General features: G+C 46.3%; 1 protein-coding gene across 1 annotated transcript in view; it reads left to right on the plus strand.

Moving 5' to 3' along the window:
* The first annotated feature begins 361 nt into the window (after positions 1-361).
* The window catches only part of cenpq (centromere protein Q), a 50,383-nt gene continuing 32,918 nt past the window's right edge, over positions 362-17,826 (plus strand). The window contains 5 exon segments of the mRNA XM_068060211.1: positions 362-485; positions 4,161-4,211; positions 4,214-4,329; positions 7,415-7,469; positions 10,514-10,622. Of these exon segments, the coding sequence (XP_067916312.1) occupies positions 362-485; positions 4,161-4,211; positions 4,214-4,329; positions 7,415-7,469; positions 10,514-10,622 (455 nt within the window).

Below are 17,826 nucleotides of genomic sequence, written 5' to 3' on the forward strand. Positions count from 1 at the left end.
AGAACATTGATACATTGCTGATAACTGCTTTGAAATCTTTGGAATCCAATTGTTGAAAAGGTGATTGCAAGTTAATACTTCATTATTCCTCTAGTTATTAATATTAGCTGGCAAAAAAGGATAAGATTGATAGATATTTGTTAGGTAAGGATATTAAGATTACAAAGCTGGTAGATGGAGTTAGGATCAGCCATAATTTGATTGAATGGCAGAACAGGCTTACTCCTGTTCCCATGAAGCTTTTTGTGGGAGTGAATTCCAATTATCTTATACTTTTGGCTTTTTATGCTGGTGCTAAATCTCACATGATAGAGGCACCACTAAGGTTTAAAGAGAAAAAAATTCCCAAAGCAGTGATTAAATGGCAGCAAGCTTGTTTTTATATAAATTTGCTGATGATACAAAGCGAGATGGGCAGGTAAGCTGTGAGGAAGACATAAAGAGGCTGCAAGGGGAAGGTGGGAAATGTGATGTTATCCACTTTGGTAAGAAGAATGGAAAACAATATTTTTTAAAAGGTGAAAGACTAATGTTGGTATTCAGGGGGATTTTACAGAAATCACAGAAAGTTAACATACAGGTACACCAAGGAAATGGTATATTAGCTTTTATCGTAAAAGCCTGGAGTATATGAGTAAGGAAGTCTTGTTACAATTATATAGGGCTTTGATGAGACCACGCCTGGAGTACAATATGCAGTTTTCCTCTCCCTACCTAGGGAAGCATATGTGCAATAAAGGTTCACTGGATTGATTCCTGGGATTAGAGGGCTCTCCTACAAGGAGAGATTGAGTAGCATGGATCTGCAGTCTCATTTCATAAAAATGCATGAAGATCTCATTTAAGCATTTAAAATTCACAGAGAGTTTGACAGCAAATGCTGAGAGAAGCTAGTGAAAATAGAAATATGATGATAGAGCAGATGAATGCATGGCTGGAGAGATGGTGCAGGAGGGAAAGCTTTAAATTCGTGGGACCTTGGGAGCGGTTCTGGGGCCCCTGACCCTGTACCCGATAACATAGCTTTGCAAAGACAGCCTCGATGTGAGAGTGTTGTGTGGCCAAGGGAACCTATGCCTTAGAACATCGATGCATTGCTGATAACTGCTTTGAAATCTGTAGAATCCAATTATTTAAAAGGTGAATGCAAGTTTATACTTCATTATTCCTCTGATTATTAATATTAGCTGGCAGGTTGCAACTCAACAGAGCCATTTTTTTTATGCAACGAGTGCTGAGAATGGTGGAGGCAGATTCAGATTCAATCATGGCTTTTAATTTGTATGTTCATTGATTCAGCTCTGGCACCATGAACTCCCATTCCCTAAAGCCCTGTACCTTTGCATCTCACTCAAGCCCCTCCTTAAAAGTCACCTGATTGGCCAAGCTTTCCCCCCCCCGCCCCCCCCTCCAATATTTCCTCCCTTGGCTCTCAGCATCCATTTTTATTTTTGTGACTCTGCACCATTATGGGATGTTTTCTCTTCGTCAAAGGTGCTATATAAATGTTATGGGTCGTTGTTGAAAGGGTTTGCAAGTATAGATCACCTTTCACGTGCTCACAATATCCCAAAGGTCTTTACTGCCAATAAAGTGTAGCCACTATTATAACAAAAACAAGATACTCCAGATGCTGAAAATCTGAAATATAAAATGCTGGAAATATTCAGCAGGTCTGGCGGCACCTGTGGGGAGAGAAACATATTTAATGTTTCAGGTCCCAGAACTGACAAAAGGCCACCGAACTCAAACGTTGATTCTGTTTCTCTCTCCACACATGCTGCCTGACCTGCTGAGTATTTCCAGTCATTATCATCATGTTGGCAAATGCAGTAGCCCAACATGCACAAAGTAAGGTGCCACACACACACAGCATTGAGATAAATGAGATCATATGCGTAATGTTGTTGGTTGAGGAATAAATGTTCACTAGGACATCGAGAACACACCTGTTGTTCCTCCAATAGCATCACCGACCTGAGGGGGGGGGCCTCAGTTTAATGTCTCATCCACAAGACAACACCTCTCGACAGTACAGCACTATGCTCATCTCTGGAGTCGAATTTAAACTGACCCACAGCTTAAACACAAGTTTCATGTGTTGAATTGTGAGGAATGTGTTCAAAATATTTAATATCTGTAGCAAATCCCCTGTAGTCTAAAACTATTTTTAAAAAAAACTCAGTGGGCATCACGGTCAATTACTGCTCAACCCCAATTGCTCTCGAGTAGCAATTTAATACAACTCTGTGCAGAGTACTGGGCTAATGGGAAGATTCTTGGTAGTGTAGATGAACAGAGAGATCTTGGTGTCCAGGTACATAAATCCCTGAAAGTTGCCACCCAGGTTAATCGGGCTGTTAAGAAGGCATATGGTGTGTTAGCTTTTATTAGTAGGGGGATCGAGTTTCGGAGCCGCGAGGTCATGCTGCAGCTGTACAAAACTCTGGTGCGGCTGCACCTGGAGTATTGCGTGCAGTTCTGGTCACCGCATTATAGGAAGGATGTGGAAGCTTTGGAAAGGGTGCAGAGGAGATTTCCTAGGATGTTGCCTGGTATGGAGGGAAGGTCTTACGAGGAAAGGCTGAGGGACTTGAGGTTGTTTTCGTTAGAGAGGAGGAGGAGAGGTGACTTAATAGAGACATATAAGATAATCAGAGGGTTAGATAGGGTGGATAGTGAGAGTCTTTTTCCTCGGATGGTGATGGCAAACACGAGGGGACATAGCTTTAAGTTGAGGGGTGATAGATATAGGACAGATGTCGGAGGTAGTTTCTTTACTCAGAGAGTAGTAGGGGCGTGGAACGCCCTGCCTGCAACAGTAGTAGACTCGCCAACTTTAAGGGCATTTAAGTGGTCATTGGATAGACATATGGATGAAAATGGAATAGTGTAGGTCAGATGGTTTCACAGGTCAGCGCAACATCGAGGGCCGAAGGGCCTGTACTGCGCTGTAATGTTCTATCTATGTCTATTACCACTGATTCCATTCCTCACTCAGCCATGGTCTCAAGTTGAACCAACCCGTTCATAGACTTGGCATCTTATTTGACCCTGGGCCGAGCTCCTGACTCCATATCCTCTCCATTACAAAGACCTCTGTAACATTGCCTACCTCCACCCCCGTCTCAGCCCACTTGCTGCTAAAACTCTTACCCCTCTCTTTGTCACCTCCAGACTATATAGTCCCCGCTCGACTATTTGAAAGCTCTCCTATCCAGCTTTGTAGCCTTAAGCTCGTCCAAATTTCTTTTGCCATCCTGCACTAAGTCCTGCTCTCCCGTCATCCCTGTCCTCATTGTCCAACACTCCCTTTCTATCTCTCCACCTCCACATCTTCCTTTAAGATGCTCCTTGAAACCTACCCCTTTAACCAAGCTTTTGGTCACCCCTCCTAACATCTCTTTTGGCTAGGCATCCATTTTCTTTCCCTTATTAGGCCTCTGTGAAGCATCTTGAGACTTCTTTGTGCTCCTCCAATTTTAATCATGCCACCATTGGCAGCCGTGCCTTCGGCTGCCTGGATCCTGAGCTCTGGAATTCCCTCCCTTAATCTCTGTCAACCTCTCGTTCCTCCTTTTAAGACACTCCTTGAAACCTCGCTCTTGGATCAAGCTTTTGGTCACATGCTGTCATATCTCCCGAGGTGGTTTGGTGTCAAATTTTGTTTGATGTTTCTGTGAAGTGCCTTGGGACGTTTTCACCCTGTTAAAAGCGCTATTTTGTTTGGCGAGTTGTTGTTACTCACAGGTCTGGAAGTGTGGTGAATTATCATACAACGCTCCAGTAACAAATGAGCTTGTTAGGAGAGATTGTTTTGTCTCAGTGCTCTTTGTGTGTGCAACTAGCTCTCATTAGGAAATTGCACTTTAATTTCAACAGACAGGCTTGAGGCGCACAATTTTCCAAGTTGAGCTTTGGTTGTATACTGGGTGCGCAGACCCAGAAATTCTCCCCTTAAGTCACAGGGGTCTTGGGTAAGCAAAGAGAATATAACCCAGGGGTTGCTGGTTCCTGCTGGGTCTTCGGTCACACGTGCTGGAAAAATGCACTCGTACAAATGTCTATTGAAGTCAGGGTGGGGCTCAGCTGCAACTAAAAGTTGAAACACATTGAGGCAAATTCTGCTTTAAATTATGTTCAAAATTCTGTTTATTCAGGAACTAACAGAATTGAAAACCAAGGAACGAGCAAAATAGAAACCCAAGAACCTGGAAAGCCAACAAAAAGACACCGAGAGCTAAGATTATGAAGCCGAGGAAGAAACCATCAGAGACCACATCAACAAGGGCTGCAGGAAAAGAGAATGTTGAAACGGGATGCAGAGAGGTACAGAATGCAGCCGAGACACACAGCACGTGAAAACAAAGAGGGACGTCGATTCGAAACCAGAGAAAGGATGTAGCAAGAGGGACAGAGATTGGGAAATGAGCAGAGAATATGGGAAGTGGGAGGGGATTACCATTGGGAAATGTGGAGAGAATATGCCGACAGTGTTTCCTTGTGTTTTATGGTTTGGCCTTTGCTCAGCTGCTAGCCACAGCAGCACAGATGAAATGAGGAAACCAGCAAGATAAGTAGCCTACACTCTGCAGTATGTAGGTAGCTGGTCATTATGTGCTACTGCACCACACTTTCAAACCAGCTGCAATTTTGTAGATAGTTGCCACTCTGCTCCCTTCATCCTTTAACTTTTTTAAGGCAGTGGGCCTGTGAGTTGCACAGACCAAGTCTCAGGTCCTATCACTTGGCTGCCCTGAGTTAATGATCTCAGTAGTAATGCTGAAACAAGCCATGGGTTAACGTTGGGATTGCACCAGCCAGATTCTAGTTCCTGATTGCTATCCAGTGGCCCCTCTTGAAAAACATCAATACACGCCCAGCCCCCACTACCACCTCCCCCCACCCCCTCCCCTCCACCGCCATCCCTCGATTTTCACCTATCTTCCCCTAGTCCCCTCTGCTCAGATTTCATTTTACTCCTGTAAAGTCTTCCTCAGCCTTAGCCTTTCACCCACGGCACCCGCAGCCCCCATCATCACCTCGCGAGGCCTCGCCATCTTCAACACTTAAATCATTGACCAAGCCATCTCTGATCATGCCTGTGTTTTCCTCAACATCCAGCCCAACATACCCGCTTCAAACTTCACGTCAGGCCATTCTCCTTCCCTGGAAGAAACTATTTCCTAGATTCCTCACCAATATCTTCTCAAATTTCGAACTTTCTCTTCCGTGGACCACCATCCCCCAGAACTCCAGCTCGGGATCTACTCAGGTTGCCATTGCTTCTTCCTTTGATGCCGTTGTCCTTTCCAAATCCCTGTGGTTCCCCCATCTACAATCCCATCATTGTCCTAGTATCATTCCCACCCCTTTCACTCCACAGCTGAGTGCTCTAGACCCAATCAGACTCTGGCTCAATCATTTAAAACGGTGCTGCACTTGCCTCTTCTCACTCCCAAGATCTGTCTCAGCTCCCCTACTGACTCGATTCACACTCCTTAGACCAATGGTGGCACACATCATTAAAGGCTCCCTTCTTGGCACCATTCCTCCAAGATGGACGTTAGCAGCCTTCTTCCCAAAGACCACATAAGATCCAAATACCATCTCAGCCTCCTGTTCTCTCCAGCAAGGCTAGAGGAGATTACACAGAAAAGGGGTAGTTTCAGGGCTGGTGGAGGTTATAGAGGTAGGAAGGGTTGTAGGGGCTGGAGGAGGTTGCAGAGAGAGGGAGGGTTGTAGGGGCTGGAGGAGGTTTCAGAGATAAGGAGGGTTGTCAGCGCTGGAGGAGGTTACAGAGATAAGGGGGGTTGTCGGGGCTGGAGGAGGTTACAGAGATAGGGAGGGTTGTAGGGGCTGGAGGAAGTTACAGGGATAAGGAGGGTTGTAGGGGCTGGAGGAGGTTACAGAGATAAGGAGGGTTGTAGATGTTGGAGACAAGAAGATCATTGCAGGTCTTCTATCTTAACTCCACTTTCCTGCACTATTCACCTATCCTTCGATTTGCTTTGGTTCCAAACAAAATTACAATACAATTCTGCACGCAAAGGATGGTAGAATTGTGGAACTCACTTCCACAATAAGCCAGCTGTATTCATAATTTTAAATCTGAGATTGATAGATTTTAGCCAAAGGTATAAAGCGATAAGGTAGATGGATGGGGTTAGAATTCAGATCAGCTACAATCTCATTAAATGCTTTTGTTGAGATATGTTGAAGGCATTTTAATGAGTTGGTCTTGGATAACACTCCAGCCTTACACAAGATAAATCTTTCCAGTTTGTGACCAGTGCCTATGGAACCATACTACAGAATGGGTCAGCCAGCAGAGAGGGCTGGAAATTAGTCAAAAAATAGTGTCATTGGAATACTGGAGCACAGGAGGAGTCCATTCTGCCCATCGAGACTGCACTGGCTCTTTGGAAAAGCAATCCTATTCGACCCACTCTCCCGCTCCTTCCCCAGATCCCTGCAATTTTTTTCTCCTTCAAGTATTTATCCGATTCCCTTTTGAATGTTGCCATTGAATCTGTATCCTCCTCCCTACCAGCAAGTCCATTCCAAATCTTAAGCACTTGTGTAAAACCATTGCCTCACGTTGCCTCTGGTTCTTTCGCCAGTCACCTTAAATCTGTGTCCTTTGGTTACCAACCCTCTTGCTACTGTAAATTGTTTCTCCTTATTTACTCTGTCAAAACCTTCATGATTTTGAAAACCTCGATTGAATCTCCCCTTAACCTTCTCTGCTCTAAGGAGAACAATCCCAACTTCTCCAGTCTCTCCACATTAACTGACCTCCCTCATCCCTGAAACCATTCTGGTAAATCTCTTCCACACCCTCTCCAAAGCCTCATGTTCTTCCCAAAGTGTGCTGCCCAGAATTGGGCAGAATACTCCAGCTGGGCCTGAACAAGTGTTTAATGCTGTTTTGGTGCAATAGAATAAATAACTAGGAAAAAAAAACTATCTGGTGGTCTCATGAAGCCTTCAGTAAATTAACTGAATTGAATTCACTTCGGCCTAAAGGCCTGTTCGGGTCTGCAAAAAAAAACTCGACCCGAGCCCGACACAACCACATCCGACCCAGCCCGAGTCCTTCCATTTTTTTCCCGTGCCTGACCCGACCCGACCATTGGTTAACTTACCTTCCGTTTTTCACTTTGTTGCTGATCTGCACAAGCTTAAAATAATTGTAACAAAAGCAACTTTCTAGTCCAAAAATTAAATTAACATTGGAGCCACTTACCTGTGATAGAGTGTGTCCGGCCCGAGCCCGAATGCCGGACCCGGAAGTGCAACCTGACCTGAACGTGACATATGTCGTCGGGTCCCCTCGGGTTCGGGTCGGGTAACATGCCTTTACTTCGGCCGTCCTCAAATCCACTGGTTAATTTGCTTCTCCTGTTTACAGAGCGAACCGCCTGCCAAAAAGCAAAGGAAAACAGCAGGTGCTTCCAGTCAGATAAGTGAGCACTTTTGTGTCTTGTTTCGAGCCAATTACTGATTGTGAAAATCTGAATTTGTATTTAATATCCGTGATGTTGGGAACTAGGGTTGCGTGGGGGGTGGTGGTGTCAGACTTTACCCTCGGGGACCTGGGGTCAAGATCCAGCAACAGGCAGAGGCAATGAGGGCTCCTCTGTATGGGCAGGAACATAGGAGACAAAGGAGCAGGAGTAGGCCATTCAGCCCATCGAGCCCTGCCTCGCCATTCAGTTAGATCATGGCTGTTCATCTAACTCAGCGCAACTTTCCCGTGCTGTCCATATCCCTTAATGTCATTAGTATCCAGATGTCTATCGATTTCTGTCTTGAACATACTCAATGATTGAGCTTCCACAGCCCTCTGGGGTAGAGAATTCCAACGATTCACCACCCTCTGAGTAAAGAAATTCCTCCTCATCTCAGTCTCAACTGGCCTACTCATTATTCTGAGACTGTGTCCCCTGGTTCTAGACTCACCAGCCAGGGGAAACATCCTATCTACATCCACCCTGTCACACCCTGTAAGAATGTTGTAAGTTTCGATGAGATCGCCTCTCATTCTTCAAAACTTTAGAGAATACCGACCCAGTTTCCTCAATCTCTCCTTATAAGCCAGTCCCGCCATCCCAGGGATTAGTCTGGTGATTCTCCATTGCCCTCCCTCTATGGCAAGTATATCCTTCCTTAGATAAGGAGACCAACACTGTACGCAATACTCTAGGTACGGGTTCACCAAGGCTTTATACAATTGCAACAAGACTTCTTTACTCCTGTACTCAAAACCCCTTATGATGAAGGCCAACATACCATTTGCCTTCCTAATTGCTTGCTGAACCTGCAGCAAGTGACTCATGAACAAGGACACCCAGGACCCTTTGGATGGCTACACTTCCCAACTTCTCACCATTTCAGATATATTCTGACTTTCTGTTTTTTCTACTGAAGAGGATAACTTCACACTTAATCACATTATATTCCATCTGCCATGTTCTTGCCCATTCACTTAGCCTGTCCAAGTCTCCTTGCATATTGTTCACAACTAAGATTCCTACCTCATTTTGTGCCATCAGCAAATTTGGAAATATTACATTTGGTCCCTGCATCCAAATCATTGATATATATTGTGAATAGCTAGGGCCCAAGCACTGATCCTTGCAGTACTCCACTAGTCACAGCCTGCTATCCGGAGAATGATCTGTATATTCCTGCTCTCTGCTGTCTGTCTGTGAACCAGTTCTCAATCCATACCAGTATATTACCTCAATCCCATGTGCTTTAATTTTGTTTACTAACCTCCTGTGTGGGACCTTATCAAAAGCCATCTGAAAAGCCAAATATACCACATGCACTGGTTCTCCTTTATTGATGCTATAAGTAACATCCTCAAAAATTCCAACAGGTTTGTCAAACATCATTTCCCTTTCATAAATCCATGTTGACTGCCCAATGCTACCATTATTTTCCAAATGTCCAGTTATCACATCCTTTATAATGGATTCCAGCATTTTCCCTACTACTGATAGACTAACAGGTCTGTAGTTTTCTCTCTCTCTCCTTTCTTAAATCGTGAGGTTACATTTGCTATTTTCTATTTTCCAGAATCTATAGAATTTTGAAAGATAACCACTAATGCACCCACGATCTCTAAAGTCACCTCCTTCAACACTCTGGGATGTAGCTTATCAGGTCCAGGGGATTTACTAACCTTCAATCCAGTAGATTTTTCAAGTACTACCTCTTTATTAATACTAATTTCTTTCAGTTCCTCGTTTTCACAAGTCCCTTGGTTTCCGAGTATTTCTGGGAGGTTTTCTGTATCTTCCGCCCTAGAATTGTGCAGGCACGTGGTTTACATTTCTGTGTGAATACCGTCTAATTTTGAGCCTAAGGGAAGTTAAGGATGCAGAAAGGTCACTTGGCCACTGAAGCTTCTTCAGCACAAGGCGAAGCTGCCTTTTCCTTCATTCTCCAGAGCTTCCTGCCTGGCAGATTAATCCAGACAATCCCCACCCTTTGCACAAAACAGACTTATGTAGCTGTTTTATATTATCTTTCACTGGTATTTATACTAATGGACTCTGGTTCTACCAGTAGGTCAGGGGTCTGAGCCCCTGTTCCACAAACTTGTGCCCCTTTAATCCATGCTGACGCTCCCCAGTGCCAGTACTGCGGGAGCTTCGCACTATTGGAGGGTTAGAACTGAGCGAACGCCGCATTGTCGGAGGGTCAGTACTGAGGGAGTGCTGCACTGTCGGAGGATCAGTACTGAGGGAGTGCTGCACTGTCGGAGGGTCAGTACTGAGGGAGCACTGCACTGTCGGAGGATCGATACTGAGGGAATGCTGCCCTGTCAGAGGGTCAGTACTGAGGGAGCACTGCACTGTCGGAGGGTCAGTACTGAGGGAGTGCTGCACTGTCGGAGGGTCAGTACTGAGGGAGCGTCGCGCTATTGGAGGGTTAGAACTGAGCGAACGCCGCATTGTCGGAGGGTCAGTACTGAGGGAGTGCTGCACTGTCAGTGGGTCAGTACTGAGGGAGTGCTGCACTGTCAGTGGGTCAGTACTGAGGGAGTTCTGCACTGTTGAAGGGTCAGTATGAGGGAGCTTCGCACTATTGGAGGGTTAGAACTGAGGGAGTGCTGCATTGTCGGAGGGTCAGTGTGAGGGAGCGTCGCACTATCCTAAGAGTCCAAAAACTATGGATTTTGCAAAATCCAGTTCCTGGAAAAATCTTTGGGTCATTTAACTCTTTGCAATACCCACAGTCATAAGCCCTATTTCTGAAATATTGGATGTACAATGACCCTGTTAAAGTTCATTCGATACTTCCCAGTGGTAGCCATTGCATTTACTTGGCTGTCAGCTTCTGCACTATCTGCTAACGAGACAGGTTGTTTAGATGGCTGCAGAATCTCACGTTATTCATCATGAATCAGAAGTATCAATACCAAACCCCGTGAGTTTGTTACATGCCAGTCCTGAACATTGCAATAACACATGCTCTTTTCAAAATGGTTTCTGCACAGATCCCAAGTGCAAGAAGGTGAAGGTGTCTACTGCGAAGGTTGCTCTTTGGCAGCCACTACCCCAGAGTACCAGAGACTATATCAGTGCAGCAGTCAACATTGCTATGTAGTAAGTACCCGTCGTTTCATTATGTGCTGCGACTGCTGGATGTTGTTTCATTAATGGCTTTGATTTATATCAAGTGGAGAACTGGTGGGGCAAGAGAAATGTGCAGTTTTGGTCTCCACAGCATCGCAAAAGGACTGGAGAAGGTGCAAAAAAGATTTACAAGGACTATACCAGAACTGAGGTTACTGAACAGGCTCTAGAAAAGAGAAGGCTGAGGGGTGACCTGACAGAGCTCTTAAAGATTCCAAGAGGGATGAAAGGGTAGAAGTAGAGAAGATGTTTCCACTTGTGGGGGAGACCAGAACTATGGGGGCCATCAATATAAGATGGTCACGAATAAATCCAGTCAGGAATTCAGGAGAAACCTCTTTCCCCAGAGAATGGTGAGAATGTGAAAGGGAATAGCTGAGGTGAATCGAGTCGATTTATTTAAGGGGGAAGCTGGATAAACACATGAGAAAGGAATCGAAGGAGATGTTGATGGGGTGAGATGGCGAGGGGGTGGGAGAAGGCTAATGTGGAGCATAAACACCAGCGTGGAGCTGATGGGCTGAATGGCCTGTTTCTGTGCTATAAATACTTTGTAATCCTTTGCAACACGCAGTTATGAGTGCAAAACAATAGGACTGAGAAATGTCTCGACATTCTAGTGCAGTGATTATTTTCCACGTACCAGTGTCCAGCAGCAACAATAAACGTCTCAAGGTGCCTCAAAGGAGCATTATAGAATAAAGTATGCCACGGAGCCACATAAACAGACATGAAGTTAGATGACCAAAAGTTTGGTCAAAGAGGGGGGGTTTCAAGAATTGCCTTAAATGAGCAAAACGAGGTCGAGACACAGAGAGGATTAGGGATGGTATTCCGGAGCTTGGGGTCCATGCAACTGAAGATGCAGCGATCAATGGTGGAGCGATTAAAATCAGGGACACTCGAGGCCAGAATTAGAGGAGCACATATATCACGGAGGGTTGTAGGGGCTGGAGGAGGTTACAGAGCTAGGGAGGGTTGTACGAGCTTGGGGAGGTTACAGAGCAAGGGAGTGTTGTAGAGGCTGGAGGAGGTTGCAGAACTACAGAGGGTTGTTGGTGCTGGAGGAGGTTACGGAGATAGGGAGCGTTATGGGATGGAGGAGGTTACAGAGATAGGGAGGGTTTTGGGATGGAGGAGGTTACAGAGATAGGGAGGGTTATGGGATGGAGGAGGTTACAGAGATAGGGAGGGTTTTGGGATGGAGGAGGTTACAGAGATAGGGAAGGGTGTAGGGCCTGGTGGAGGTTACAGGTACAGGGAGGGTTGTAGTTGCTGGAGGAGTTTACAGATATAGGGAGGGTTGTAGGGTCTGGAGGAGGGAGAGATAAGGAGGGTTGTAGGGACTGGGAAGGTTACAGAGATATGGAAGGTTGTAGGAGCTGGAGGAGGTTATAGAGATAGGGAGGGTTTTAAGGCTGGAATGGATTACAGAGATAAGGAGAGTTGTAGGGGGCTGGAATGGATTACAGAGATAAGGAGAGTTGTAGATGGCTGGAATGGATTACAGAGATAAGGAGAGTTGTAGGGGGCTGGAATGGATTACAAAGATAAGGAGAGTTGTCAGGGGGCTGGAATGGATTACAGAGATAGGGAGGGTTTTAAGGCTGGAATGGATTACAAAGATAAGGAGAGTTGTAGGGGGCTGGAATGGATTACAGAGATAAGGAGGGTTGTGGGGGCTGGAATGGATTACAGAGATAAGGAGAGTTGTAGGGGGCTGGAATGGATTACAGAGATAAGGAGGGTTGTAGAGGGCTGGAATGGATTACAAAGATAAGGAGGGTTGTAGGGGGCTGGAATGGATTACAGAGATAAGGAGAGTTGTAGGGGGCTGGAATGGATTACAGAGATAAGGAGGGTTGTGGGGGCTGGAATGGATTACAGAGATAAGGAGAGTTGTAGGGGGCTGGAATGGATTACAAAGATAAGGAGAGTTGTAGGGGGCTGGAATGGATTACAGAGATAAGGAGAGTTGTAGGGGGCTGGAATGGATTACAGAGATAAGGAGGGTTGTGGGGGCTGGAATGGATTACAGAGATAAGGAGAGTTGTAGGGGGCTGGAATGGATTACAGAGATAAGGAGAGTTGTAGGGGGCTGGAATGGATTACAGAGATAAGGAGGGTTGTGGGGGCTGGAATGGATTACAGAGATAAGGAGAGTTGTAGGGGGCTGGAATGGATTACAGAGATAAGGAGGGTTGTAGAGGGCTGGAATGGATTACAAAGATAAGGAGGGTTGTAGGGGGCTGGAATGGATTACAGAGATAAGGAGAGTTGTAGGGGGCTGGAATGGATTACAGAGATAAGGAGGGTTGTGGGGGCTGGAATGGATTACAGAGATAAGGAGAGTTGTAGGGGGCTGGAATGGATTACAGAGATAAGGAGGGTTGTAGGGGGCTGGAATGGATTACAGAGATAAGGAGGGTTGTAGGGGGCTGGAATGGATTACAAAGATAAGGAGAGTTGTAGTTGGCTGGAATGGATTACAGAGATAAGGAGGGTTGTAGAGGGCTGGAATGGATTACAAAGATAAGGAGAGTTGTAGGGGGCTGGAATGGATTACAGAGATAAGGAGGGTTGTGGGGGCTGGAATGGATTACAGAGATAAGGAGAGTTGTAGGGGGCTGGAATGGATTACAAAGATAAGGAGAGTTGTAGGGGGCTGGAATGGATTACAGAGATAAGGAGAGTTGTAGGGGGCTGGAATGGATTACAGAGATAAGGAGGGTTGTAGAGGGCTGGAATGGATTACAAAGATAAGGAGGGTTGTAGGGGGCTGGAATGGATTACAGAGATAAGGAGAGTTGTAGGGGGCTGGAATGGATTACAGAGATAAGGAGGGTTGTAGAGGGCTGGAATGGATTACAAAGATAAGGAGAGTTGTAGGGGGCTGGAATGGATTACAGAGATAAGGAGGGTTGTGGGGGCTGGAATGGATTACAGAGATAAGGAGAGTTGTAGATGGCTGGAATGGATTACAAAGATAAGGAGAGTTGTAGGGGGCTGGAATGGATTACAGAGATAAGGAGGGTTGTGGGGGCTGGAATGGATTACAGAGATAAGGAGAGTTGTAGATGGCTGGAATGGATTACAAAGATAAGGAGAGTTGTAGGGGGCTGGAATGGATTACAGAGATAAGGAGGGTTGTGGGGGCTGGAATGGATTACAGAGATAAGGAGAGTTGTAGGGGGCTGGAATGGATTACAGAGATAAGGAGGGTTGTAGAGGGCTGGAATGGATTACAAAGATAAGGAGGGTTGTAGGGGGCTGGAATGGATTACAGAGATAAGGAGAGTTGTAGGGGGCTGGAATGGATTACAGAGATAAGGAGGGTTGTGGGGGCTGGAATGGATTACAGAGATAAGGAGAGTTGTAGGGGGCTGGAATGGATTACAAAGATAAGGAGAGTTGTAGGGGGCTGGAATGGATTACAGAGATAAGGAGAGTTGTAGATGGCTGGAATGGATTACAGAGATAAGGAGGGTTGTAGGGGGCTGGAATGGATTACAAAGATAAGGAGAGTTGTAGGGGGCTGGAATGGATTACAGAGATAAGGAGGGTTGTAGAGGGCTGGAATGGATTACAAAGATAAGGAGAGTTGTAGGGGGCTGGAATGGATTACAGAGATAAGGAGGGTTGTAGATGGCTGGAATGGATTACAAAGATAAGGAGAGTTGTAGGGGGCTGGAATGGATTACAGAGATAAGGAGGGTTGTAGGGGGCTGGAATGGATTACAGAGATAAGGAGGGTTGTGGGGGGCTGGAATGGATTACAGAGATAAGGAGAGTTGTAGGGGGCTGGAATGGATTACAGAGATAAGGAGGGTTGTAGAGGGCTGGAATGGATTACAAAGATAAGGAGAGTTGTAGGGGGCTGGAATGGATTACAGAGATAAGGAGAGTTGTAGGGGGCTGGAATGGATTACAGAGATAAGGAGGGTTGTAGAGGGCTGGAATGGATTACAAAGATAAGGAGAGTTGTAGGGGGCTGGAATGGATTACAGAGATAAGGAGGGTTGTAGATGGCTGGAATGGATTACAAAGATAAGGAGAGTTGTAGGGGGCTGGAATGGATTACAGAGATAAGGAGGGTTGTAGGGGGCTGGAATGGATTACAGAGATAAGGAGGGTTGTAGGGGGCTGGAATGGATTACAGAGATAAGGAGGGTTGTGGGGGCTGGAATGGATTACAGAGATAAGGAGGGTTGTGGGGGCTGGAATGGATTACAGAGATAAGGAGGGTTGTAGAGGGCTGGAATGGATTACAGAGATAAGGAGGGTTGTAGGGGGCTGGAATGGATTACAGAGATAAGGAGGGTTGTAGGGGGCTGGAATGGATTACAGAGATAAGGAGAGTTGTGGGGGCTGGAATGGATTACAGAGATAAGGAGGGTTGTAGGGGGCTGGAATGGATTACAGAGATAAGGAGGGTTGTAGGGGGCTGGAATGGATTACAGAGATAAGGAGGGTTGTGGGGGCTGGAATGGATTACAGAGATAAGGAGGGTTGTGGGGGCTGGAATGGATTACAGAGAGAAGGAGGGTTGTGGGGGCTGGAATGGATTACAGAGATAAGGAGAGTTGTGGGGGCTGGAATGGATTACAGAGAGAAGGAGGGTTGTAGGGGGCTGGAATGGATTACAGAGATAAGGAGGGTTTTAGGGGGCTGGAATGGATTACAGAGATAAGGAGGGTTGTGGGGGCTGGAATGGATTACAGAGATAAGGAGGGTTGTGGGGGCTGGAATGGATTACAGAGATAAGGAGAGTTGTGGGGGCTGGAATGGATTACAGAGAGAAGGAGGGTTGTAGGGGGCTGGAATGGATTACAGAGATAAGGAGGGTTGTGGGGGCTGGAATGGATTACAGAGATAAGGAGGGTTGTGGGGGCTGGAATGGATTACAGAGATAAGGAGAGTTGTGGGGGCTGGAATGGATTACAGAGAGAAGGAGGGTTGTAGGGGGCTGGAATGGATTACAGAGATAAGGAGGGTTGTAGGGGGCTGGAATGGATTACAGAGATAAGGAGGGTTTTAGGGGGCTGGAATGGATTACAGAGATAAGGAGGGTTGTAGGGGGCTGGAATGGATTACAGAGATAAGGAGGGTTGTAGGGGGCTGGAATGGATTACAGAGATAAGGAGGGTTGTGGGGGCTGGAATGGATTACAGAGATAAGGAGGGTTGTAGGGGGCTGGAATGGATTACAGAGATAAGGAGGGTTGTAGGGGCTGGAATGGATTACAGAGATAAGGAGGGTTTTAGGGGGCTGGAATGGATTACAGAGATAAGGAGGGTTGTAGGGGGCTGGAATGGATTACAGAGATAAGGAGGGTTGTGGGGGCTGGAGGAGGTTATAGAGATAGGGAGGGTTTTAAGGCTGGAATGGATTACAGAGATAAGGAGGGTTGTAGGAGCTGGAGGAGGTTATAGAGATAGGGAGGGTTTTAAGGCTGGAATGGATTACAGAGATAAGGAGGTTTGTGGGGGCTGGAATGGATTACAGAGATAAGGAGGGTTGTAGGGGGCTGGAATGGATTACAGAGACAAGGAGGGTTGTAGGGGGCTGGAGGAGGTTATAGAGATAGGGAGGGTTTTAAGGCTGGAATGGATTACAGAGATGAGGAGGGTTGTAGGGGGCTGGAATGGATTACAGAGATAAGGAGAGTTGTAGATGGCTGGAATGGATTACAGAGAGAAGGAGGGTTGTAGGGGGCTGGAATGGATTACAGAGATAAGGAGAGTTGTAGATGGCTGGAATGGATTACAGAGATAAGGAGGGTTGTAGGGGGCTGGAATGGATTACAGAGATAAGGAGGGTTGTAGGGGGCTGGAATGGATTACAGAGATAAGGAGGGTTGTAGGGGGCTGGAGGAGGTTATAGAGATAGGGAGGGTTTTAAGGCTGGAATGGATTACAGAGATTAGGAGGGTTGTAGGGGGCTGGAATGGATTACAGAGATAAGGAGAGTTGTAGATGGCTGGAATGGATTACAGAGAGAAGGAGGGTTGTAGGGGGCTGGAATGGATTACAGAGATAAGGAGAGTTGTAGATGGCTGGAATGGATTACAGAGATAAGGAGGGTTGTAGGGGGCTGGAATGGATTACAGAGATAAGGAGGGTTGTAGGGGGCTGGAATGGATTACAGAGATAAGGAGGGTTGTAGGGGGCTGGAATGGATTACAGAGATAAGGAGGGTTGTAGGGGGCTGGAATGGATTACAGAGATAAGGAGGGTTTTAGGGGGCTGGAATGGATTACAGAGATAAGGAGGGTTGTAGGGGGCTGGAATGGATTACAGAGATAAGGAGGGTTGTAGAGGGCTGGAATGGATTACAGAGACAAGGAGGGTTTTAGGGGGCTGGAATGGATTACAGAGATAAGGAGGGTTGTAGAGGGCTGGAATGGATTACAGAGATAAGGAGGGTTTTAGGGGGCTGGAATGGATTACAGAGATAAGGAGGGTTGTAGGGGGCTGGAATGGATTACAGAGATAAGGAGGGTTGTAGAGGGCTGGAATGGATTACAGAGACAAGGAGGGTTTTAGGGGGCTGGAATGGATTACAGAGATAAGGAGGGTTGTAGAGGGCTGGAATGGATTACAGAGACAAGGAGGGTTTTAGGGGGCTGGAATGGATTACAGAGATAAGGAGGGTTGTAGAGGGCTGGAATGGATTACAGAGACAAGGAGGGTTTTAGGGGGCTGGAATGGATTACAGAGATAAGGAGGGTTGTAGGGGCTGGAATGGATTACAGAGATAAGGAGGGTTGTAGGGGGCTGGAATGGATTACAGAGATAAGGAGGGTTGTAGGGGGCTGGAATGGATTACAGAGATAAGGAGGGTTTTAGGGGGCTGGAATGGATTACAGAGATAAGGAGGGTTGTAGGGGGCTGGAATGGATTACAGAGATAAGGAGGGTTGTAGGGGGCTGGAATGGATTACAGAGATAAGGAGGGTTGTAGGGGGCTGGAATGGATTACAGAGATAAGGAGAGTTGTAGGGGGCTGGAATGGATTACAGAGATAAGGAGAGTTGTAGGGGGCTGGAATGGATTACAGAGATAAGGAGGGTTGTAGGGGCTGGAATGGATTACAGAGATAAGGAGGGTTGTAGGGGGCTGGAATGGATTACAGAGATAAGGAGGGTTGTAGGGGGCTGGAATGGATTACAGAGA

This window comes from Heterodontus francisci, chromosome 28 (genome assembly GCF_036365525.1).
Source record: "Heterodontus francisci isolate sHetFra1 chromosome 28, sHetFra1.hap1, whole genome shotgun sequence".
NCBI lineage: Eukaryota > Metazoa > Chordata > Chondrichthyes > Heterodontiformes > Heterodontidae > Heterodontus > Heterodontus francisci.